Here is a 26,684-nt window from a genome sequence, read left to right as displayed (position 1 = left end):
AATTCAACATCAAAAAAATCTAAGATCGTGGTATTCAGTCCCATCATTTCATGATAAATAGATGGGGAAACAATGGAAACAGTGACAGACTTTATTTTCTTGGGTTCCAAAATCACTGCAGATGGTGACTGCAGCCATGAAATTAAAAGATGCTTGCTCCTTGGAAGAAAAGCTATGACAAATCTAGACAGCATATTAAAAAGCAGAGATATCACTTTGCCAACAAAGGTCTGTATGTAAAAACTAGGTTTTTTTCCATTAGTCATATACAGATGAAAGAGTTGGACCATTAAGAAGGCTGAGTGCTGGAGAATTGATGCTTTTGAATTGTGGTGTTGGAGAAGACTCTTGAGAGTCCCTTGGACAGCAGTGAGATCAAACTAGTCATTCCTAAAGGCAATAAACTGTGAATATTCATTGGAAGGACTGATACTGAAGCTGAAACTTCAATACTTTAGATGCAAAGGGACAATCATTGGAAAAGACCTTGATGCTGGGAAAGATTGAGGGTAGGAGGAGAAGGGGGCGACAGAGGATGAGATGGTTGGATGGCATCATCGACTCAATGGACATGAGTTTGAGCAAACTCCAGGAGACAGTGAAGGACAAGAAAGTCTGGTGTGCTGACGTCCGTGGGATTACAGAGTCGGATATGACTTAGTGACTGAACAATAACATATGCGACGAGTTGACTCACTGGAAAAGAGTCTGATGCTAGGAGGGATTGAGGGTGGGAGGAGACGGGGATGACAGAGAATGAGATGGCTGGAGGGCATCACCGACTAGATGGACATGAGTTTGAGTGAACTCCGGGAGTTGGTGATGGACAGGGAGGCCTGGCGTGCTGTGATTCATGGGGTTGCAAAGAGTCGGACACGACTGAGTGACTGAACTGAACTGACTGAACTGAATACGGTTTGGAGACACGAGTGAAAAGTTTTGAAAATCATTGCTGTGTTTTCTTTTAAATAGTGCCTGCTGCCTGCTATTGCCCTCAGAAATGTTCATCTGACTCAGGAGCCTCCTAAAATTAGAAGAGTAAGAGCAGCTGTTTCTCTGACAGGATGTCTGTGTTCTACAGCAATGAGCGAAAAATAGTCATTTGTTTCTTCTGAATGATATAAATTTATCAGTGATTTCATCTTTGTAAATAGGACTTTTTCTAGGAAAAGTTAGTATATGTTTGCTTAATTTTATTTTATTTTATTTTATTTTTTTTTGAACAGAGGAAAATTTATGCGTCGAACCTGGACTGGTCACTTATGATAATATACATGCTACAATTCCATTCTCCCCAATCATTCCACCTTCACCCTCTCCCACAGAGTCCCAAAGACTGTTCTAAATGCCTATGTCTCTTTTGCAGTCTCTTATACAGGGTTTGTTTGCTTAATTTTAAAAAGTTGTTCAAGAATAAAATTTTAATATAATATTTGCACTCAGACAGAATATTTGCAAAAAGATATGCTATTCATGGGGTTTTCCGGGAGGCTCAGCTGGTAGAGAATCTGCCTGCAATGCAGGAGACCCCGGTTTGATTCCTGGGTCCGGAAGTTCCCCTGGAGAAGGGATAGTCTACCTACTTCAGCATTCTTGGGCTTCTTTGGTGGCTCAGATGGTAAAGAATGGAACCCAGGGAGACCTGGCTTCAATCCCTGGGTTGGGAAGATGTCCTAGAGGAGGGCATGGCAATACATTCTAGTATCCTTGCCTGGAGAATCTCCATGGACAGAGGAGCCTGGTGGGCTACAGTCCATGGGGTTGCAAAGAGTTGGACATGACTGAGTGACAAAGCACAGCACAGCAAACGCTATGGTTATAAACATGGAGTACAAGTATGAATCTACACATTAAATGTACATACCTGGCTTCTCTTGTTTTTTTACTTGTGGCTCTGAAAATGAGTAAACATTAGTAATTATGATTGTATCAAAATATTTATTTCCTATGCTCATGCATATTTCTTTTATATATTAATTATTTTCTAATCATCAATATATTTAATTTTCCTCTTCTTATAACTGCAGCAGATTAATACACACACAAGTAAAGATTCTTTATTACCAACCACAATAAGAATTATTTTGAGAAAACCTTGGAAATGTGCACTAAGGATTTTAATGAGAAATTAATGAAAGGTATTAATTTGTTCATCCAAGGAAGGAAGGAAAATTTCAGCATAGCAAATCCTCAGAAATACAAGATAACCAGCACATTATCTATTAACACTATTAGCACTATTAACAAAATAGTTAAACCTTTGACTTTATGCAAAACACTCAACAATAGAATCAGAGGATGAGTAAAGCATACATTTAAGATTTTTTAATATTTGGCATGCACATAACATACGTGGAGACTTGGGCTTGACTTCTTTGCCTAAAAATAGTTTAAAAATTATTAAAAATGGAGTCATATCATTGTTATTGGATCAACATTGTGTATGATGGAATATCACACATTTGAAAATCAAACACTGTAGACCCCAACTATCTATTTATTGAAATTTTTATAGCATATGTACTTTAATGTCCAAGCCAAGTTACCAATTGAAAAATCATTTAAAATAACAGCAGTTTAGTTTCATGGCACCATCAAAAGATACTTTTTTCACAAACTCTCGTATATAATGTTAATTGTTTAATCTAATGTTAAGGTAGAAGATGTCATTTTATTTTGAGAAATTACTTTTAGTCTTTCATTACCCAAAATGAAAAATTCAAGAGTACTGTTTTCATTTACATTAACATTATAAATATGTTGTTTGTTCCAGTATGATATATTATGAAGTGATTGCTTCTGAATCTGCAATTCCTGATGATCTAAAGTATACTATATGAATTTATTGCATATTGGATTCTTAGTGTAAGGGTTCTCAAATTTTCTATGAAAGTTCATATATAATATATATATATATATTTTTTTTTTACTTTGGAGCCATATGATCTCTATTGGAGATCTATGGAGATTTTTTTTGGAGCCACTATTTAACTCTGCTGTTGTAACACAGAGCAGCTACATACACTATGTAAATGAATAGACTGGCTATGTTCCAATAAAACTTTACTTACACAAGCTGGTAGCCAGTCTGCAGGACATTGTTTGCCAACCTCTGTCCTATCCATAGTCAATTTTAACTTTCTCTCTTGTCTCAACAAAGATTTTAACAGCAAACAAAGCACCTTTGATTCTGAATTCCCGTATAAATAGCATTCAATACCTTTCCATCACTGCTCAACTAAACTTCTAAAGAATGTCACCTTTACTTCTTTTTCCATTTGTTGACCCCCATTTAATTATTAATTCACTATCATCTAGCATCTATTCCCAATGTTATATTTATTAGACATCTGTGGTCACCAATTCTCCTTACTTTCCAATATCAATGAACATATGTAATTATATGGATCACTTTCTTCTTTCTAAATTTCTGTTCACTTGTCTTCTGGGAAGGAGGAACATAACATTTTCTACTATAATAAGATAAACATTTATACCATTCTCTTCATTCTCAAAAGTATCCTAGTGACTTTCCCTTCTTGCTAAGATAAAATGAAGGGACTTGATTTGTTTTCGTACTTGAAACTACAGGAAACAGAAGAAAATTATATACAATAAGGTTGGACAACAGACAATAGAGGACAGTGACTATTAAGTGATGAAAAACAAATGAGGTGTGCTCTATGATTATCCCAGCTTAATGCTGTGAGGAGTTGCAGTCAGTGCAGGCACAGAGCGGATTTGGTGACATCTAGCTGGGAATCTTGAGAAACCAAGAAAATGAGAGATCAGCAGTCAGAATAATGTAAAGTGTTAGTTGCTGAGTCATGTCTGACTCTTTGTGACCCCTTGGACTGTAGCCCATCACAGTCTCTGCCCATAGAATTCTCCAAGCAAGAATAGTAGAGTGGGTAGCCATGCCCTTCTCCAGGGGATCTTCCTGACGGAGGCCTCCTGTGTTACAAGCAGATTCTATGCTGTCTGAGCTACCAGGGAAGCACCAGAACAATGTAAAGTAGGAAGCTAAAGATACTAGAAAGAGAAAGAAAAGAGATAAAGCCTGGGGGATTTGTGGAAGGCTCCCTCAAGGCTTCAGCAAGTACTGACCAGAATATGCACATAAGGAAACTACTTGAGGTAGAGAAAGAAATATAAATATTACTTCTGCAGTCTATAGTAAGTGTTGAAGTTGGGTAGTGTCATCCCATCAGCTTTGTTCATTTTTTTTCAGTTTTGTTTTGGCAATTCTGGATTTTATTCTGATCCATGTAAATTCAACCCACTTCAGTACTCTTGCATGGAAAATCCCATGGACAGAGGAGCCTGGTAGGCAACAGTCCATGGGGTTGCAGGGTTGAACGCGTCTGAGCGACTTCACTTTCACTTTACGTAAACTTTAGAATTACTTAGTTAACATGCACAAGAGAACTTGTTGAGATTTTAATGGAAATTGCACTGAATCTATAGATCAAGTTGGGAAGACCTAACATCTTGATTCTGAATCATCCACTTTACATTTTATAAAGGGAATATCTCACAATTTATGGAAACGTTTCCATTTTTTGATTTTTTCTATCAGCGTTTTCTTCCCTCCATTTTTTTATTAGGATTCACCTACCTCTTCCTCAGAAAGCATTATCTGATATGGTTGCACAACTTTCCCCTTTATGTGCCAACATTATATTTTGGACATCATGATCATTGTTAAGCACAATCTACTGTCTAGAACATTCATCTTCCTTCTTCATCTGGCTAAATCCTATTGATTATTCAGACCAGCTCTGGGGTCTGTGGTGAAACTGGCCACTCATTTCACTCTCCTCCTATGAGGATGGGCTGCCCAGGCTTGGGGAAGTGGAATGCAGGGAAGGTGGATCTATTTTTCCCACGCTCCTCAATGTATCTTTACTTATTTCTTTGCTTCACTCAGGTGTTTTAATCCCTCAGAATCCTTGGCTCTTGTGAAGTTATTTTCATGCACAGATAGTTGTTTGGATTGAAGTTTCTTGAGAGGAAATGAACATTAGAAATTCCTGTATCACCACCTTGCTAACATCAGTCCTAAATATTCTTTAGCTCTTTTACATTCCTACTATCTTATCTTATACATTCAGTTATTACAGTATATAATACCAGTTTAAAATCTGATGATACTTCACAGGCAAACACACTTGCAGATATATGAATGAATAAAATGCAAGTAAATGTCTGTTTATACATGGTCTAAGCCTAAATATTTCCTAAGGTCCATATTTAGGCTGCAATAAACATAAGGACAAGTGTAGAACGATTTTTGGAGGAGAATTCTGTTAAGGCAGCAGTTTTCAAACAGTCACACCACCTGGGAATTTAAAAATGTAAATTCTTAGTCCCATCCCTGACCTTCAGAATCATAGGCTCTAGGGGTAGGCCAGTGCATCAGGTGTATCTGACACATGTTGAAGTTTGAGAACTGTTGTTTGATAACCATGACTACATTTATTAATATCATTCATTTAACAAAAAAACTAGGGCTATTTTTTCTTTTACAATTCTGCATTCCAGCTAATGGTGTATGTTATATTTCAGCAAACATAGTTTAATTAAAATCAGAGAAAGCCTTCAATCGACTGAGACATAAATGGGTAAGCTAAAAAAAGAACATGCTTATGTTGATTATAGTGTGTCAACTTTTCAATATAGATGACAGCAATATTCTACTCAGATGTTTGTGATTGAGATCTGGAAAGTGTGATGTGAAATCAAATTCATATAAAACAAGAATAGTTTATTTTTACAAAAAAACCCAAATCATTGTAACTTTGATGTTCTCATGGAAGTAGTAATTGACTCCACATTCACAGAATACATTTCAAATAGTAAGCAGCAATATAGTAAGTATATACAGACATAAATATATTTGTTCATTTTACTTATGGAGCTTTTAGATTTTTCTGTTTCTGTTGTAGGTTTTATATTTTCTATTATCTAAATATATTGAATTGTATTAAAAACAACATGTCAGTATAGTATTTCCCATTTCTACCCTTACAATGCATATATTTAAAAGAATAAATAGTTATATTTCAACAAACAAACAAAAAAAAGAAAGTAAAAGGAAACAAGAGCCAACATATTCTAAAATATTAGACACATGAATGATAAAAATCACAGCATTTTAAAATTATATACATAAAAAAAGCCTCTCTATATCTATACATAAAGGAATCTTGAAAGTAACATCTGACAAAATTAATACAATTTTGACCTAGTACAATCAGAAACTATTTACTCTGTAGGACACTGGGACAGGCCGTGATAAGATATCTTAAGTGTTGGGTCTAATTCTCATTCAGACACTCATTTACTGTGGAACCTTGACATGGCCATTTAATTTGTTTGGTTCTCCTTTTCCAAAAAAAGTTAGATTAGATGATTTCTAAGATACCATTCAGGTTTTACATTAAATATTAATTTAAATCTAAATAATAGATAACTTTTACTAGGAGACATAGTTTAGATGGTCAACCTGAAATGTTGCAGCATTAACTCCTCTTAGGTTTATTGCTCTTTAGTAAGTCTGTTTACTCAATTCCTGATAGATCTTCTGCTGTGGAAGCACATTTGTAAGTATAAGACAGATTAACAAACCTTGTTTTTAAGACTAGTGATTTTGTTTCAGATATATCTCTTACACAACTATTTAGCACAGAGTCGGACACGACTGAAGTGACTTAGCAGCAGCAGCAGCAGCAGAAAATGGTTATGTTGTAGATATATATCTTAGCCCCAAAGAACTACTTAACAGGCACTTTGCCTTTTAAATTGACTTGGAGATTAATATCTAAACTTTGTGCTGTATATATTGAATAAACAAGCTATTTGGAGGAGGCAAGAAAATGTTATAAGAACTTTTATATATGCCTGAATCAGTTCAAAGATCCTATTACATTTTACTAGAAGTCATTATTTAGCTACATGTTTCAATAAGTTTTTAAAGTTTTAATTATCAAAATTAAAATGGAAAAGTATAAATATTAAATATGTAAAATACATCGCAAAACCTTAAAAGGAAATCTTCTCTGATTTGTACATGAACTGTTTCCTATAGAGGCAACTTATCAAATGTACTGTGTAAAGTTACTTGGTTGAAACAATAATACTGTATTATTTATCTAATGTTCACAAATATATTTTTAGAGATTTAATGAAAACAGAGAGTTAGCATTATTTATGTAGTGCTGGAAATCAGGAAAACAAAATACAATTAAGGATTTTTAAAAAAGCTTTTGGTCTTCTAGAAACCATTTGGTAAGCAAGAATTGCCTTTAACACTTGAAACTAAATTTCCAGAAAAATTTTTCATAATAGACAGAAATGCATTATGGAAGACAAGAAGCAAAATATTGTTCATGGCATTCTTTAAATTTAAGAGTAGCATATTGATATAGTGTTTGGAAAGTTCTTTAATGTCTATTCTGGTTATGTACTTCCATGGATACATGAATCCAGAGAAATTTATATACAGAAACACTTTTATTTTCCCCAGCTTCATTGGCTTTGCATTGTTAGGAAAGTTATGACCAACCTAGATAGCATATTGAAAAGCAGAGACATTACTTTGCCAACCAAGGTCCATCTAGTCAAGGCTATGGTTTTTCCCGTGGTCATGTATGGATGTGAGAGTTGGACTGTGAAGAAAGCTGATCACCAAAGAATTGATGCTTTTGAACTGTGGTGCTGGAGAAGACTCTTGAGAGTCCCTTGGACTGCAAGGAGATCCAACCAGTCCATTCTAAAGGAGATCAATCCTGGGTGTTCATTGGAAGGACTGATGCTGAGGCTGAAACTCCAATACTTTGGCCACCTCATGCGACAAGTTGACTCACTGGAAAAGACTCTTATGCTAGGAGGGATTGGGGGTGGGAGGAGATGGGGACGACAGAGAATGAGATGGCTGGATGGCATTACCGACTCGATGGACATGAGTTTGAGTGAACTCCGGGAGTTGGTGATGGACAGGGAGGCCTGGCGTGCTGTGATTCATGGGGTCGCAAAGAGTCGGACACGACTGAGCGACTGAATTGAACTGAACTGAACTGAAGTCTTCTAGGCACCAATTAATTTGTTAAACTTTTTGAAGCTGTACTAACAATAAATTTCTTTGGAATATTTTCAGTTATTCAAGCATCCTACCTCTGACAATTCTGTTCTCACAATGCGTACTAAAGAGTTTATATTTTGCCTCAAATGTGTGGTGAGGGACCATTTGAGTCCTACTTATTAATGTTCAAGAGATTAAAATGATGTTGATGAAACTATTTAGCAGCAAATGTTTTGTTTTCACCAAGACCAGGTATGAGAGATTAGAGGAAGTTAAGAGAAAAGAAATATAAAGAAAGTTAAGAGAAGTAATAGAATCATTTTGAAGTCTTTTTTTTAATGTAGAACTTAATATAGTGCTGATATCACACCATAATTATTCACCTATCCATTCATTCACTCAGCAAGTGTTGATCCAGCATTTAGTACATTTTAAGCACTTCAGTCTCTTAATACTTAGGCTATAGAACTTACCTATTAATTGAAACAGAATTATTACAAAAGTGTTTAATTCTGGTGAAAGTCATAGAAATTAGATTTGGTTGAAATGCCATGCTAGGTTCATCTCATTCAAAAGGCACAGAAAATTGTATCAATTCTAGATATGACACCTATCCTTTGAAAGGTTGGAGAAAAATATAAAGAAATAAATGGACATTCCACTACTGACCCACCTAGCTAACTTTCTAAAGAAAAATGTATATATCAACAGGAAATTCAAACTTAATAATTTCAAAAATGAATCATGATCTATTATTCTCTCCTGTAACCAAGTTCCCTATCTTTGTAAATGTTACCACATTCCACCAACAATTCCAACCAGGAAGCTAGAAATCACCCAGTATTCTGCTCCATGCTCTGCCATCCCTATTCAGTTGTTCAGAGTCCTGTTCCTTCCATTCCCTAAACATATCTTGAGTGTACTTCCACTTGTTTATTTCCTCCTCAGTTTGTGCCTCCATTATAGCCTCAAATATATCCTTTTCATCTTCCAGTTTTCTTTTCATCTGATGTGCTTCCCCACTTCTTGCCACCTTTCACCATACCATGCTCATTTATTAAGACAGCTCAGCTCTTGTCTCCCTCACAAGACCTTTCTTGACCTCTTTTCATGGTGGGTTCAGTGCTCCTAACCTGTATTCTACATATCCAGTGTGAACCATCATTCCTGTGCATGGTAATTATTTGCAATACTTGTGTGTGCTATGTGTGCTGTCACTTCATGTCCGACTCTGCGACCCCATGGACTGTAGCTTTCCAGGCTCCTCTGTCCATAGGATTCTCTAGGCAGGAATACTGGAGTGTGTTGCCATGCTCTCCTTTAGGGGATCTTCCCTACCCAGGGATTGAACCCAGGTCTCATTATTTGTAATACTTCGTAATTATTTACTCATTTGTCTTTCCCAAGTAAACTATGAGATTCACTAGGCAAGGACTGAAACTCTCACTTTAGTGTCCTTCACACTTGTTTATTATCACACATATAGTCCACAATAATTGTGTTTAATGAACAAGGGATCATTAAGTTCTGTATCAGTGGAGGGTTGCTCTCTTGAGTAATACACACACTAAACACATTCCACTGATGATCCATTGAAGATACTGCTAAAATATTTGTGAAGGGGTTACAAAAAATGGAGTTCTTTAACTCTGTGACCCTGCAATAAAACATATTATCAAAACAGAAATCTTCCATTTTTTCTCTACACAGGATATTTTTCAAATTATATTGTGATCACCTTGCTTTGGGATACATGAAAAAACATGTGAAAATCTGTGCAAGGGATTTCTCATTAATCTGATTATTTCATCTAAGAAAAGGAAAAAATTATACTATGTTTGGGCTTCTCTGGTGGCTCAGAGGGTAAAGCATCTGCCTGCAGTGTGGGAGACCTAGGTTTGATCCCTGGGTTGGGAAGATCCCCTGGAGAAGGAAATGGCAACCCACTTCAGTATTCTTGCCTGGAGAATCCCTTGGACAGAGCAGCCTGGTAGGCTACAGTCCATGGGGTCGCAAAGAGTCGGACACGACTGAGTGACTTCACTTCACTTCATACTATGATGTTTAGGTGTGACTGTTGTGTAGTTTGGGCCTGGAATATAAAATGCACTGAAGAGCATTTTAGATTGATTAGTACCACCTGGCACAAGCATGTTTTAATTATTATTTATTGAACTATATTACTTTGCCAACAAGGGTCCATCTAGTCAAAGCTATGGTTTTTTCAGTAGTCATGTACGGATGTGAGAGTTGGACCATAAAGAAAGCTGAGTGTCGAAGAACTGATGCTTTTGAACTGTGGTGTTGGAGAGGACTCTTGAAAATCTCTTGACCTACAAGGAGATCCAATCAGTCCATTCTAAAGGAAATCAGTCCTGAATATTTATTGGAAGGACTGATGCTGAAGCTCCAATACTTTGGCCACCGGATGCGAAGAACTGACTCATTTGAAAAAACCCTAATGCTGGGAGGGATTGAAGGCGGGAGGAGAAGGGGATGACAGAGGATGAGATGGTTGGATGGTATCACCGACTCGATAGACATGAGGTAGAGTAAGCTCTAGGGGTTGGTCATGGACAGGGAGACCTGGCATGCTGCGGTCCATGGGGTCACAAAGAGTCAGACACAACTGAGTGGCTGAACTGAACTGAACTGAAACTATATTACCCTAAACACCTTTCATTACATCCTAATACTTTATGTAGGTCTTAGGGGGAAAAATAAGACAGTAAGAAATGAGCCCCCATTATGATGTAAGCTCAGTGAGATTCAATCCTTAGTTTAAAGATCAGGGTATTGATTAGGGCACAGTTTAGGGGTGGAGGGTTTGTGAGAACACAGTAAAATGTCTGAATTTGGATAGGCCTGTTTAAAGTTGGCAGGCATGGTCTCAAAGGAACCATTATTTTTGCCATGTTAGTTATTGGTCGTATCAATTTCAGTCCAGAGCTCTAGAATATTATATTCTGAAACCAGGGATGTGAGAATAGAAGAAACAGTAGTTAACATTATTTAATTTTAACTATACCCACATAAATAGTCTCATTTTCCTTTCTTAAGATGTTTTGGATCAAAAAGAGACTGAGGATAGGCTCAATTAATTAATAAAACTGGTATACTTTAGAATAGCAAAGAAGATAGAAACTAAGCAATATATTACCATGGGGAAAACTGAATTTTTTGTAAATTTCGTAATATTCTATCTGAGTAACTCACAAGTTAGCCTGGAGTTACAAATCTTTCTAATAGAGTTGACTTCTTAACAGGCAAGTGTTTAAAAAGCTCTTGAGTTTTGTTTTTTTTTTTTAATTTAGAGAAACAGATCATCAGCTTCCTCTGGGGCAAGTAATAAAGTCTTCATTAGTGAATTGCTTTTGCCACCCTTAAAGCTCTCAATTCAAATCTCATTACTACCACCTTCCCCAATTACTTTTTGGAGTGGGTTGAAATTGGGAAGGAGAATTTTCAGTGAAAATTTTACATAAAGGGCCAAAAGAGCACTTCTTTATTACCATAAATTACAGAAGGAAGAAAGTCTTCCTGAAGAAAACACAAAAACTAAAAATTATGTCTTTTTAAGGAGTCTAAAATATGTACCATTGAAGAAATATCTCTAAAGAAGATGAAATATCTAATTAGTGGTGCTTTGTTTACACTAATACATAAGCAGAGTTTAGTAATTTTAAATGAAGCCATCATTATTCTTCCTTTTTGTCTTGATAGAGAGGCCTTTCCTAGGATTCATGGAGCATGAATCTTTCAACCAGCTGAGAAAAATCGTACCTGTCACAGATTGATTCAGAAGTGACTAATGGGACTGTGCTTGATTGATTGAATTGGCCAAGACATATTTCATCTCCCAATCTCTAGAAGATACATTTCACCAGAAAAACTTAAGACTACAGTACTCAAGTCATTATTATAAATGAAAAAGAAGAGATTTTAATACAGAAGTGGCCAACATCCAAAGGTCAAACAGGAAAATGGCTATATCTTTTTTCCACAAAATAAAAATTGCTTATCTGAAAGCCAATCACTTAAAAAAATCTCAGATTTTTAAAAGATTATCAAATTTTAACTCTGGAAAATTGTCTCATGTATTTATTAGTGTAATTTGTAGCTAACAGATTAAATGTTTATAGGTGCCCAGACCCAGGCTAAGCATTTTCAATAAAATACTGTAACATTTATAGTAACCCTCATGGACTTACTTTCTCATTTTAACAAATTAGGAGACAGGCTTCCAGGTCCATTTAACTGAACAACTAAACTCTTACTACATTTGTTCATTCAAAAACATTTACTGAATTCTCGCTAAGTGCTAGGAACTATTTCAGACACATGTACGAATGAAATAAACCAACAAATCCCTGCCCTAGGGAACATAGAGTCTACTACCCCAATTTGTTATCAGTTAGTATCGTCCACATTTATCTAACAATTGCTTTAAGCTTTCAGTTCAAAATAGGTGTACTGCCACTCTAACCTTTTTTCCACCACTGCCCCCATCATCTCTATTTATGTTTACTGAGAATAGAATGACAATACTGTATTTGAGGCTCAAAATTTGGCAGAAAATGATTATGTTGAATTGACCAAAAAGTTTGTTCAGGTTTGGCCAACCTAATTTATCTGTGATGTGTTGGCAAAAGGAAGATAAACTATATTTTATGTTGCTTTGAAGTCGAATAGGACACCTTGTGAAATTGTAAGTAATTTGCTCACTGCCGTAGAAATCAAGTTGAATATATGAGTGTGGTCATCATTAATATGTTGAAAGAAGCTAGGTCATCCCACCTGTGAATTTTGTAACCTGGGAGTTCACTTCATTTTTATTTCCAGTACATTGCCTGTAACTTGAGCAACCTAAATCACAAGGTTTTATAGAACTGATTATATTATGCATGTATATGATTAAATCCTCTTGATTCATTGATTAAGTGTTCCACCAATATTGGTTATTTTTTCATTTTCCAGGATTTGGATTAGCTGGCATTCAATAAATATCCTTGAACTTACATGGTAAAAATTATTTCAATTTTCTTGATTTATTATTTCTTTGTGGTAACAATCCCTTTCAGAATATTATAATGACACATACCTACTGACAACTCAATAAATATTAGTTTACAGTAGGAACAATGGTTGACCTACTGCATTTGCATGGTTGTCTGTAGGGATATTTAAAAAGTATTTATCACTAATGCCACTTATCAGTGATTAGTTAAGTTTCCCTGTCAGCATAATTTTAATACTTTTTTTTTTAACCTGAAGGACAATGATTGCCTCCTCCCCCAAGAATTTACAGTAGAATTTTTTGTCTTCTTGATGTGGGAAAAAAATAAAAGGACATTTTGAGATAGCAATGCCTGGGTATAAATTTATTATTTGTGTAGCATATCTTCATTGTTCTAACTGTAACATTGTTTCTAGTCTTTCTCATTTAGTTTTTCTTCTTTTTAAAAAACAATGTTTTCACTACTTTTAAAAAAATGTATTAGTTTTGATCTACTGCACTATGGTAAATTAAAAAAAATACTGAAATACATTTATATTACATTATGATAGACATAAATTAATACCGTAACCAATTGGAACTAAGTTCTTTAAAGGATATATGCCAGAGATACTTTGATAACTGATAGATATAAGGACATCCTGTTCTCTTTGACTGAGTCATTCACCCATTGTACCAACATCTTAGCCAGCTGGTAAAATAAGAAGACTGCTTACCCTTAACATTCATGTCCTTCAAGCAAAATTTATTTATTTATCATTAAGTTTATTTATTTAAGCTCAAATGAGTGTGCATGTACAAGCAGTGCCCATTTGCCTGTGTGGTGTTGGGGGAAAGGAATGATTGACTATTTAGTCACTTCCTGGATGACAAGCCAACCAGTGCTCAGAAAATGTGAGGCCCTTGTTGCCAGTTAGAAAGCAACCATTCAAAAACACGTATGCATTTTGCATAAGCTAAGTTTATGGAGAGAAGATTGATGTATTTCTTTCTTGGAGATAACAGCAATCATAGATGCCTATGAATTCTATAATAGTCTTTCTCAAATTTTAATGTACATACTAATAACTTCGGGGACTTGCTAAAAATCCAAATTCTTATCCAGCAGTTATTGATGGGACCTAAGATTCTACCGAAGAATCGATGCTTTTGAACTGTGGTGTTGGAGAAGACTCTTGAGAGTCCTGTAAGGAGATCCAACCAGTCCATTCTAAAGGAGATCAATCCTGGATGTTCATTGGAGGGACTGATGCTAAAGCTGAAGCTGCAATACTTTGGCCACCTCATGCGACGAGTTGACTCACTGGAAAAGACTCTGATGCTGGGAAAGGTTGGGGGCGGGAGGAGAAGGGGACGACGGAGAATGAGATGGCTGGATGGCATCACCGACTCTGTGGACATGAGTTTGAGTGAACTCCGGGAGTTGGTGATGGACAGGGAGGCCTGGCGTGCTGTGGTTCATGGGGTCGCAGAGAGTCGGACACGACTGAGCGACTGAACTGAACTGAACTGAAGATTCTACATTTCTAACAAGCAACCAGGTGATGCTGATGTTATTTTGTGAACCACCCTTTGAATATCAAGGGTATAGATGATAATCATGGTTTTTTCTGCTTTCATAGCTGTTGAGGGCACTTTCACATACATTATGTCACATGATTTTAACAATAAGTCTGTTAGATTAGCATGGAATATATGGTTGATGAGAACTCTATTTAATAAGCTATGTGTTTTTTTTCTGGAAGTCATGTACAGATGTGAGAGTTGGACCATAAAAAGGGCTGAGCACTGAAGAATTGATGCTTTTGAACTGTGGTGCTGGAGAAGACTCTTGAGAGTCCCTTGGACTGCAAGGAGATCCAACCAGTCAATCCTAAAGGAAATCAGTCCTGAATATTCATTGGAAGGACTGATGTTGAAGCTGAAACTCCAATACTTTGGCCACCTGATGTAAAGAGCCAATTCATGGTAAAAGACCCTGAAGCTAGGAAAGACCGAGGGCAGGAGGAGAAGCGGGCAACAGAGGATGAGGTGGTAGGATTGACTCAATGGACATGAATTTGGGCAAACTCCTGAAGACAGTGAAGAACAGAGGAGGCTCGCGTGCTGCAGTTCATGGGGTCGCAAAGAGCTGGACACGACTGAGCGACTGAGCAACAACAAAGAATGGAAGACTCGGAGCCTTCGATTAGTGGTAAATCGCTCCATATCTGTTGTCCTGGAGCTCCTCTCTCTGTGTCATCCTGCCTCTGTTGCTCTTTCCCATTTAAAAAACTGTCTCTGCACACGCTATACCACGAAGCCTAGACATACGTAAAAAATAGATTAAAAAAAAATTAACTAATGCCTCCCTTTTCATGAGGATAATTTTGGTGACTGTTGTAGCTGTGTTGGCTTTTGAGTGACTTTCTGTCTCCCTTGAGGAGAAGACTGCACAGCTCACAGCGAAGATAATACAGGAGCTGAGACACAAAGTTAGAAGACATCCATTCCACAAACATGGCTATTACACGATATGCTAGAGAAAAACATGTACAACAAGACCAAGGCTGGAGAACTGCATGGTGTGTGTTTACAGATAGAGAAGAGCGGAGAAAAGTAAGTTGCCAAAACTGGAGGCAAGGTAAACAGGTAAGATGCTTTTGATATGGAGTTGAAGTGAGAGCAGAATATTGAGAAATCACTGAATCGATGAAAATTCATAGAACTGGTGATCTTTTTAAAATCACCTTTTTTGTGGTGGGGCTGTGGTAGTAGATTGGACAAATGGAAGCACCATGAAGAAATACGTTTGGGGCAGCATAATGCAGTGGCAATGAACCTAACCCTGCGCCCCTACAGATATCGCTTAGAAAATGTAACTAGCATGGGCTTGTGGTAGACCTTTGAGGAGGAGATGGAAACACTATGATTAAATCATGGTTTGTATATTTACCTCAGGCAAGAGATGATAAGAACTGGAACTAGGATCTTACAAGGAGGGGAAAAAGGAGAGACATATAACTTAGTATCTACCTGTATGTTGGGTTCTGAAAAGGGAGAAGCTAGCTGTAAATGACTCAGACGTTTAAGTCAGTGTAACTGAATTCTAAGTCAATGAGTTCCATTTTTTGAGACAAAAAATAAATAAAGAGAATGTAAAGGGTACTAAGTTCAATTTTTAAACAAAATGATGTTCAAGCAAATTAAGCATGTGAAAATGTTGATGAGGCAGTGAGAAATGCAGTAATAGAACTCTGAAGATTTTATGAATATTAATTTTCCTGATAAAAAAGTATTACTCGTGCAAATATTTTTTGTTTTTAATTACATTACTGCTTATAATTAATGCCTATTGCTTCCTGAAAAGAATATTTAGCTATTCTCCACTTACCTAATAAAATGCATGTCCTATTTGCCATCATTTTCACTGGGGGGTAAAACCAAAGAATTTAGTGCCTAATAATATGGGATCTTCCTGACCCAAGGATGAAACCCAGGTCTCCTGCATTGCAGTCAGATTCCTTACCATCTGAGTCATGAGGGAAGCCCCGTATGCCATGTCAAAAATAAATAATTGCTACAATGTTGATTCAGTTTTAAAAAATGTTGCCATCTTTTGTTGCTGTTTTATTTTTAACTCTGTTGGTTAAATGTAGTTTCTGCCAAATAAAGATTTTTTTTTTTTTTGAGGAATAAGAGATGATGAACATGGTCAGATATTATCTAAAGGTCAGTATAATATGAGTAAGGAAAACTGTGCCTTTTGTTTGGCAGTGAACGCATTAGTGGTCACCTTTCAGAAGAGATTTTAGGACAAAAGAGTACTCAGCAGAAGCATCCTCATGGACACTCAGCTTTAATTTAATCTATCCTTTCAATGTTTTCTCAAAGCTGGAAGGGGGGTATATTTTCCTCCTCACCATTAAGTTAATGCCCTCCACCTATATTGTGTATCCCAGCCCTTGACCTGGGACAGCTCGCTTGGATTAATGTCTCCCTCTGGATTTCATGTTCCTCCTTTCCCTAGAATGCTCCACCCTATCATAAATATGAAAATGACAAACACAGCTCATTGATTCCACCTGATGGAATATAGTATTTTGCCTCCTTTTAACAGCAAACTCCTGAAAAAAGTGGTTGGGGTGTTCTTCCACTTATTACTGATAAATTCTCTTATTAATTCCTCTAAGCTGCTTGCTACTTCCACTACTAAAAATGCTCTCTAGTGATGATCCAGATGGCTGGGATGGGGGCAGGGTGGAAGCGAGGTCCACGAGGGAGGGATGTGTATGTATGGTGTAGGTTGAGTCACTAAGTCATGTCTGACTCTTGCGACCCCGTGGACTGCAGCCTGCCAGGAGTTCATGAGATTTCCCAGGCAAGAATATTGGAGTGGATTGCCATTTCCTTTTCCAAGGAATCTTCCTGAACCAGGGATTGAACCTGGGTCTCCTGCATTGCAGGCAGATTTTTTACTGACTGAGCCACCAGGGAAGCATAGCCGATTCATTTCATTGTACAGCAGAAACTAACACAACATTATAAAGCAATTATACGTCGATAAAGAAATAAAAATGCTCTTCAAGTGGTCATAAAATGACAGATTTTTGTTAAATATAAGGGCTTTTCTCAGTTATCAAGCCCCTTGACTTTCCTGTGACATTAGGACTATTGATTTTTCTACTGATGCTTTTTCTTGAAAGTGTCTGGCCTTTAGGATGCTGATACACTGTATCCCTATCTTCCATGTGACACACTCCTTTTTGACCTGTTCTTTTTCTCTTCCAAGGAGCTGCCCTCTATTCTCTTCCCTTTTCTCTCCAAGTCCGGTTTTTTGAAGAAATCCTTATCAGCTTTGGCTTCTAACCCCAAACCTCTAAACGTATGGATACACAGTGTGAGGAATCAAAGTGAAAGTTCCTTACTGCCCAGTGTAGCTAGTACATCTCTCTCCCCCCAACCTTCATTTCCTCTGCAACTTCTACCTTTGATCACCTTCTCCATCGTTTTAAGGTTGAGGCCTTGGAGTTATATGTATATACCTAATGTCATCAATTTCTAGCCTTTTCCTGTGAAATAGGTTGACACTTACAAAAGTAGTGATATTAATTATACTATAGAGTGTGGCTGTGATTGTATATACTCAAATAATTGAAAGGGTGTATAACAAGATGCTCTTAGTATTTTTCAATGAGTTGCTAGGTCCTGTGATTCTTAAAAACTTAATCCCTAATAATTCCACACAGAATATTAGTCATGGCCATAAAAAAATACTTAAACAATTCACTTATTGCTGCCTCTCTCTCCCTATCAATTTCACTTGCCTTTACAATACTAGATTACTGTCAAAGCTCTTGAGTTGAATTTATGATTCAGAATTCTTCGTGGGGAATCTCACCCTGCACGGCATTATAGACTTAGGATGCGACTCTCTTCTCATTCTCCTTCTAGTCATCCAGACTTTTCACGCTGGTTTCCTAATTCCAGTTTTCTGGATTTCCAGAACCACGCTCACATGTCTGCACATCACCGCTGCAGTCTTGGCATCCTCTGCTCCTCTGTGGCCCCTGGAATCTCCTTTGGTTCTTGGTCCTCTCCTCACTGTCTCTTCTCAAGTCATGCTCATCCCTGCCTCTGACTAACTCCTGAATATAATTCCCATTTATTGCATCTGAACCAAATGGAAAACACCAATTCTATTTCTAATAACAACTCTACCAGGTGAGTGTAACGACCTTTATTCAACAGATAAGATATTAAAATTCAGAAACATGAAGTAATTTAAGTCACACCCCTAGCCAGTGGCAAGAGAGTAAAATTCATGTTTTTCTACTACAAAGTTGGCTTCCACCATGCTTTATAGTCACCTTCCTGCCTCAGATGCTCTTGCATACTCCTAAAATCCCAGCTTAATCCATCATCTCCCTGAAGTTTCAATGATTAGCATAGACTATAGGAATGCCCCCTCTCTAAACTCCTAGAGACTCTTCACTAATGTAACTAATTATCTGAGAGCCATCTTTCAATAGTTCATGTCTATTGGGATGGAAAACATCATTGTTTCTAAACTTTGTTTCACCTAGCATGGTTCTTAACATATGGCAGTGATATTAGCATAATATATGTAGTTAATAAATGTTAATTGATCATGTTTTATAATAAAATATGTCATTAGTTCTGATTTCTCTTTCCTTTTAGGAAGATGAAAATAAATGTAATATAAAAAAAGAAAAATATTTAATGTAAAGTACCTGATACAAAGAACTGACTTCTTGGAAAAGACCCTGATGCTGGAAAAGATTGAAGGCAGGAGGAGAAGGGGATGACAGAGGATGAGATGGTTGGATGGCATCACCAACCCGATGGACATGAGTTTGAGCAAGTCCAGGAGTTGGCGATGGACAGGGAAGCCTGGCGTGCTGCAGTCCGTGCAGTTGCAAAGAGTTGGATACGACTGAGCAACTGCACTTCAGTGCATATATTACTTTTTCCATTATATATCAAAAGTAAAATAAACCATAAAATACAGTGTTGTTTATAGGATGGGTGACACTATGCAACTTTTAACTAACCAGCAATTTTTGGCTGACACCAATAAGCGTGCTAGCAACAGGAGAGCAATTTTTATACATAGCTTTTCCTTTTTTGTAGATATAGCTAAAGCTCAATTATAACTTTTAATGTTAAGATTCAATGTATCATTTTGTCCTTATCATGCACTTTTTTCACTGTTTAAAATTGCTCATTTTTCTATTATCATCCAGAGAATGCATACTTTCAGATTTTATGCTTTGGTTTAGTCCCTCAGATAGCCTGTGACCACATGGGCTATGGCCCACCAGACTCCTCTGTCCATGGGAATCTCCAGGCAAGAATACTGAAGTGAGTTGCCATTTCCCTCTCCAGGGGATCTTCCTGACGCAAGGATCAAACCGTGTCTCTTGCATCTCTTGGCAGGTGGAGTCTTTACCACTGGTGCCACCTGGGAAGCCCTTTAGATTCTATAAAGTCACTCATATGATTATGTTCATTCATTAAAAATACAAAAACACTTAATTCCTTTTGATACGTTGGCAGCACTTTTCATACAAATGAAAATAATTCAGGTTAATATTTAACCTCCAGAAAAACTACTATTTTTGTTTTATTTGACTATGCAAAAGCCTTTGACTGTGTGGATCACAATAAACTGTGTAACATTCTGAAAGAGATGGGAATACCAGACCACCTGACCCGCCTCTTGAGAAACCTGTATGAAGGTCAGGAAGCAATAGTTAGAGCTGGACATGGAACAACAGACTTGGTTCCAAATAGGAAAAGGAGTACGTCAAGGCTGTATATTGTCACCAGCTTATTTAAGTTATATGCAGAGTACATCACGAGAAACGCTGGGCTGGAAGAAGCACAAGCTGGAATCAAGATTGCCGGGAGAAATATCAATAAACTCAGATATGCAGATGATACCACCCTTATGGCAGAAAGTGAAGAGGAACTCAAAAGCCTCTTGATGAAAGTGAAAGAGGAGAGTGAAAAAGTTGGCTTAAAACTCAACATTCAGAAAACAAAGATCATGGCATCTGATCCCATCACTTCATGGGAAATAGATGGGGAAACAGTGGAAACAGTGTCAGGCTTTATTTTTTTGGGCTCCAAAATCACTGCAGATGCTGATTGCAGCCATGAAATTAAAAGACGCTTACTCCTTGGAAGGAAAGTTATGACCAACCTAGATAGCATGTTAAGAAGCAGAGACATTACTTTGCCAACAAAGGTCCGTCTAGTCAAGGCTATGGTTTTTCCAGTGGGCATGTCTGAATGTGAGAGTTGGACTGTGAAGAAAGCTGAGCACCGAAGAATTGATGCTTTTGAACTGTGGTGTTAGAGAAAACTCTTGAGAATCCCTTGGACTGCAAGGAGGTCCAACCAGTCCATCCTAAAGGAGATCAATCCTGGGTGTTCATTGGAAGGACTGATGCTGAGGCTGAAATTCCAATACTTTGGCCACCTCATGCGAAGAGTTGACTCACTGGAAAAGACCCTGATGCTGGGAAGGATTGTGGGCAGGAGGAGAAGGGGACAACAGAGGATGAGATGGCTGGATGGCATCACCGACTTGATGGACAGAGTTTGAGTGAACTCCAGGAATTGGTGATGGACAGGGAGGCCTGGCGTGCTGTGATTCATGGGGTTGCAAAGAGTTGGACACAATTGAGCGACTGAACTGAACTGATACATGGAATGGTGAAGCAAGAAATACTTAAATGTATGTTAAAATGTGTAAAACTGTGCTTGAGTATATGCAAATATTTTAAAACCAATTATACAAATTTCTGGACTGGATGAACCACAAGTTGCCGGAAAAAATATCAGTATCCTCAGATATGCATATGACTACCACCCTTTGGCAGAAAGTGAACAGCCTCTTGATGAAAGTGAAAGAGGAGAGTGAAAAAGCTGCCTTAAAACTTAACATTCAAGAAACTAAGATCATGGCATCTGCTCCCATCACTTCATGGCAAATAGATGGGGAAACAACGGAAACAGTGACACTTTATTTTCTTGGGCTCCAAAATCACTGCAGATGGTGACTGCGGAGTTAAAAGATGCGTGCTCCTTGGAAGAAAGCTATGACCAACCTAGACAGCATATTAAAAAGCAGAGACATTACTTTGCCAACAAAGGTCCATCTAGTCAAAGCTATGGTTTTTCCAGTAGTCACGTATGGATGTGAGAGTTGGTGATGGGCAGGGAAGCCTGGCATGCTGCAGTTCATGGGGTCACAAAGAGTTGGACACGACGGAGCAACTGAACTGAACTGAACTGATACAAATGTCTGCATGTACACTGTATCACTTTCACTGTAAGGAGAGATATACATATAAGCTTCTTTTGCATATGTAGATACAGGTGTGTAAATATCTTCATAAACATCTTCATATAGATATTTTATATCTTTATCTTCATATAGTATATAAAATATTTGGAATGGAGTTAGCCCTAGAAAGATTGTAATTAAAAGAAGTTTTCATCAGGAATTTTAGTGTTTTCTTCCTGTCCTTTATTCTATAATGTTCCTTCTTTTAACTTTTAACACCTGTCTTAAAAATGATCAGCTAATCTCTTGTCTTCTTTTCTCACAAAAAATTTCAGGAAGTCTCTTTTAAAAGTATTCCTGTTTTCAAATTAAAGGTCAGTAATGCAATGAATTACCGCTCCTAAAATACGTGGATATTCAAATAGTAAGGGAGAAAATGATTGAACTTTTATGTTAAACCGTATGAAACTGCTGTTTTTTAGGTAAAAGATGTTTACGTGTAGGCGATTCCATAAGGTTCAACCAATTATAAGATTTAGGCATTTGTCACAATCTGGCTACATCTTCTGAAATTCAGATTGTCCCCTTAGCACTTTGAAAACAATATTCAGTTGCCCACTAGATAAAATAAGGAACAGCATATGTTAACAGGTCCAATACTTTGACAAACGACTAAAATCTGCTACCAGAAAACAGAACCCATATTAATTTTAGCATACATCTGTTTATTACTTATTACAATGAAAATACATGAAATACACAAGTATTTTTCAATGTTTTCAGCCTTGCACAGCCTGATCATAACACCAGCCTTGTTCATGATAAACAGAATATACGTTAAAAGGTAAATCTTAGAAGGTTTCCTTACCTGCTTTGGACATCTTTTCATCTTTTTTAATTTCAGGTTCTAGGGTAAAACAAACAAATTAGAAAAAAAATAAGCATTTAAAAAAATTAGTACTAAATGGAATAATAAGCAGGCTTTAATAGATATTTCTCATTTGTTCTCAGTTTCAACTATAGTTTTATACTTTAAACAATATACAATGGACTATGTATTTGAAATAAACTATAAAGTAACTTAAGCAAAAGTACTTTGATTTAAATTTCTATTAAAAACTGAAAAGTTTTAGTATGCTAATCAAGAAATTTGGCATTCTGTCTTCAATAAGAACCATCTATTATGTTTTCATAAATTCTCTTAGCATTGCAGCTAAGGAAATTAGCCAAAACTGCTCAGGAAAAAAATATGTTGTAATTTTTCCTAATTTGACCAATTTAAGCAATTTTCTATTTTTGAAAATATACATTGAATTCATGGAGCTCCACCTGGTGGTTAATCATTTTAATCATTTCGAACTGGTATAATTATTGTTTTTACTACATTTGTTATTAATTTTATAAAATAAAAAATGTCTTAACTTTGGTATAATAATATAAACACATTAAAATAAAGTATTTTCCTTTCTTACTGTCCTAGGACAATGACATTTGTCTAGAAACTCTGCATTCTAACTTAAGTATAGGATAAATACATAGTGTTTTGAGCTATCTTCATGACACTATCCCAACCACTGTAATATTGTATATTTTCATATTTCAAAGTCCTTTCCCTTATTTAAACAATTTTGCCTCAGTCTCAGAGTTCTCCTTTGTTGGCATAAATTACTGTTTTGATTAATGGAAAGGTTCTGGTACATTGCAATTTTTCCTCCTTTTAAACAGCAGAAAAACTGAGCTCATGGTTGGGCTATTACTGAGTATAAATTTTGTGTCAGGCATAGTGCTAACTGGCTTTATTTAGGGCTTAGCCTAATAGGGTATATTTTCTAAAGTTATAATTTTTATTAATTTTTTTAAAAAGAGCTCATTTGCTTAATTGCAGAATTGTCTGTAATAGAGAATTACACCCTCCTTCCTGTAACCCTTGAATGCACATCCTGTGAAAAGTGATTATCAGCACTATTATTGCACGTCTACACACACTCCCTGGCACATATTTCTCTTTTTCAGTTAATATATTCATTAGCTGGGGAAGAAGTGGAGTTGCTCAGTTGTGTGCAACTCTGCAATTCCATGGACTGTAGCTTACCAGGCCCCACTGTCCATGGAATTTTCCAGGCAAGAATACTGGAGAGGGTGTCATTTCCTTCTCCAGGGGAAATTCCCGACCCAGGGATCGAACCTGGGTCTCCCACATTGCAGGCAGACGCTTTACCCTCTGAGCCACCGGGAAATCCCATACACTATTTTAATGTTTCCTGTGTGACTCACTGGAAAAGACTCTGATGCTGGAAGGGATTGGGAGCGGGAGGAGAAGGGGACGACAGAGAATGAGATGGCTGGATGGCATCACCGCCTTGATGGACGTGAGTTTGAGTGAACTCCGGGAGTTGGTGATGGACAGGGAGGCCTGGCGTGCTGTGATTCATGGGGTAGCAAAGAATTGGACAGGACTGAGCAACTGAACTGAACTGAACTGAACTGATGTGCCTTAATATTATATAAAGTTTTGTTGTATATTTTTAAAATTAAATTTTTGTTTATTGTCTGTATACTGTCATTAGATTTTTAAGTTTCATAAGATACAAGCTGTGTCTTGTTTACTACTCAAATATCAGCATTTGGTCAAATATCTAACAGGTGGTGTTATGATCAATAAATATTGTTGAATGAATGACTGAACAAAACAAATACAGGCAAAGAAATATAGAGCAAAAAAAATACATAAAAAGAAAAAAATGCTCCCTCCTGTGTACCTGTAGTCCTAGAAGAAATTGATTGATTAATCCCATGGTTCTAGAGTTAAAGAAAAATTCAGTGTCCTATGATGGGGTCCATAGGCATTTTGTTCATCATGTAGAACTGTTTGAAAGTTTTTCTTCTCACTGTACACCTGTTTTTCTCCCCTGTCAATCACATTGCCACTCTAATCTTGAAAGGGAATCATTTTAGCCTTGATGCTTGTCAAAAGATCTTCTATAAAAAATAGAAGTTGTGGGGAATATTTTTATCAGCTATGGGCACAGTACAATCAGAACCAACTTCTACCTTGTTCATGAAATGTTACAAATATATAAATGTCTTATCATCATTCAACACGTAAGGGGCTATGGATCTTCTCATGATGCTGGAACTACTGACTTTTGGTGTCATGTAAACACTAACAAGATAAACTCACAACTTAGGAATTCTTGGCAAGTGTGGAAAGAAGGCTCTTGGATGTATAATCTAGCTTTAATAGCAAGCTCATTTATTTAGTTTTGCTACCTTCAGTTCAGTTCAGTTCAGTTCAGTCGCTCAGTAGTGTCCAACTCTCCATGACCCCATGAATCACAGCACGCCAGGTCTCCTTGTCCATCACCAACTCCCAGAGTTCACTCAAACTCATGTCCACAGAGTCGGTGATGCCATCCAGCCATCTCATTCTCTGTCATTTGCTACCTTGGGCATAACTTAAAACCTCGTCTCAATTTTGTCATTGCTGAAATGGAGAAAATAATGTGAAACTGATCAGAGAATTAAGAGTACCATATAGAAAAAGCTTACTTATTTTAAAATTATGCTCATGAACTTAAATTGCACCACCTCCCAAGGTAATTTTCTTTTGTTCTTACACAACTGGGATTTTACCCTTGAATATGCAAAGCAGGAATTGATAGGTGAGTATTTCTAAGGTGAACATCTCTTTTATTAGGCTACTCAGTGTCCTTGTTTTGTAGATGGCATTTTTACTGAAGCTTGTCTTTGAGTCATATGTAGATGCCTGTTCTTAGTCATATCAAAGTGATAACTAGATACATATATCTTACATACATAGAGATATTTTATTGCTGCTGTTCAGTCACTAAGTTGTGTCCAACTCTGCAAACCCATGGATTGCAGCACACCAGGCTTCCCTGTCCTTCACTATCTCCTAGAGTTTATTCAAACTCATAGCTGTTAAGTCAGTGAAGCTATCTAACCTTTTCTCCCTCTGCCGCCCCTCTTTTCCTTCTGTCTTCAATCTTCCCCAGCATCAGGGTCTTTTCCGGTGAGTTGGCTCTATGTATACATTGTTCAGTCACTCAGTTGTGTCCAACTGTTTGTGACCACATGGACCGCCAGGCTTCCCTGTCCTTTATCAACTCCCGGAGCTTGCTCAGACTCATGTCCATTGAGTTGGTGATGCTATCCAACCAATTCATCCTCTGTCATCCCCTTCTCCTCCTGCCTTCAATATTTCTCAGCATCAGGGTCTTTTCCAATGAGTTGGCTCTTCGCATCGTGTGGCCAAAGTATTGGAGCTTCAGCATCAGTCCTTTCAACGAATATTCAGGGTTTATTTCCTTTAGAATTGACTGGTTTGATAAAAACAATATATATGTCTATAATAATGTGTGCTTAGTCATGTCTGACTCTTTGCGACCCTATGAACTGAGACCACCAGGCTCTGATGTCAGTGGGATTTTCCCAGCAAGAATACTGGAATGGGTTGCCATTTACTCCTGCACGAATTGTCCCAACACAGGGATTAAACTCACGTCTACCCGTGTCTCCTGCATTGAAGGCAGATTCTTTACCACTGAGCCATTGGGAAAGCCCTATATATGTATATACATTTTTTTTTTTTTAAGTTTAGTCAAAAGGTTTCATTGAAGTTTCAGGAAACTAAGGGCAGTGATTGGTGCTGAAGATTGCGATCTGGAAGTTAGAAAGAGAGAATAGGAACTTTTATTTTCAACCCAACTATACTGCTAAAACATTTTTACCATTATTATTATATAAGAAAAATGTCTGGTTTCCAT

General features: G+C 37.1%; 1 protein-coding gene across 12 annotated transcripts in view; it reads right to left on the bottom strand.

The window, feature by feature from the left end:
- The window catches only part of TRDN (triadin), a 424,466-nt gene that overhangs the window by 49,323 nt on the left and 348,459 nt on the right, over nt 1–26,684 (bottom strand). For all 12 annotated transcript variants that reach the window (XM_088840567.1, XM_088840568.1, XM_088840571.1 and 9 more), the window contains 3 exons: nt 22,766–22,804; nt 2,353–2,379; nt 1,865–1,894 (listed from right to left, as the gene is read on the bottom strand). In XM_088840567.1, the coding sequence (XP_088696693.1) occupies nt 1,865–1,894; nt 2,353–2,379; nt 22,766–22,804 (96 nt within the window). The remainder of the gene's footprint in view (nt 1–1,864; nt 1,895–2,352; nt 2,380–22,765; nt 22,805–26,684) is intronic.

The sequence above is a fragment of the Moschus berezovskii genome, chromosome 10 (genome assembly GCF_049115385.1).
Source record: "Moschus berezovskii isolate FMDL1 chromosome 10, NW_MosBer_1.0, whole genome shotgun sequence".
NCBI lineage: Eukaryota > Metazoa > Chordata > Mammalia > Artiodactyla > Moschidae > Moschus > Moschus berezovskii.
Note: the sequence above shows the minus strand (reverse complement) of the source record. Positions and strands in the feature narration are given on the sequence as shown.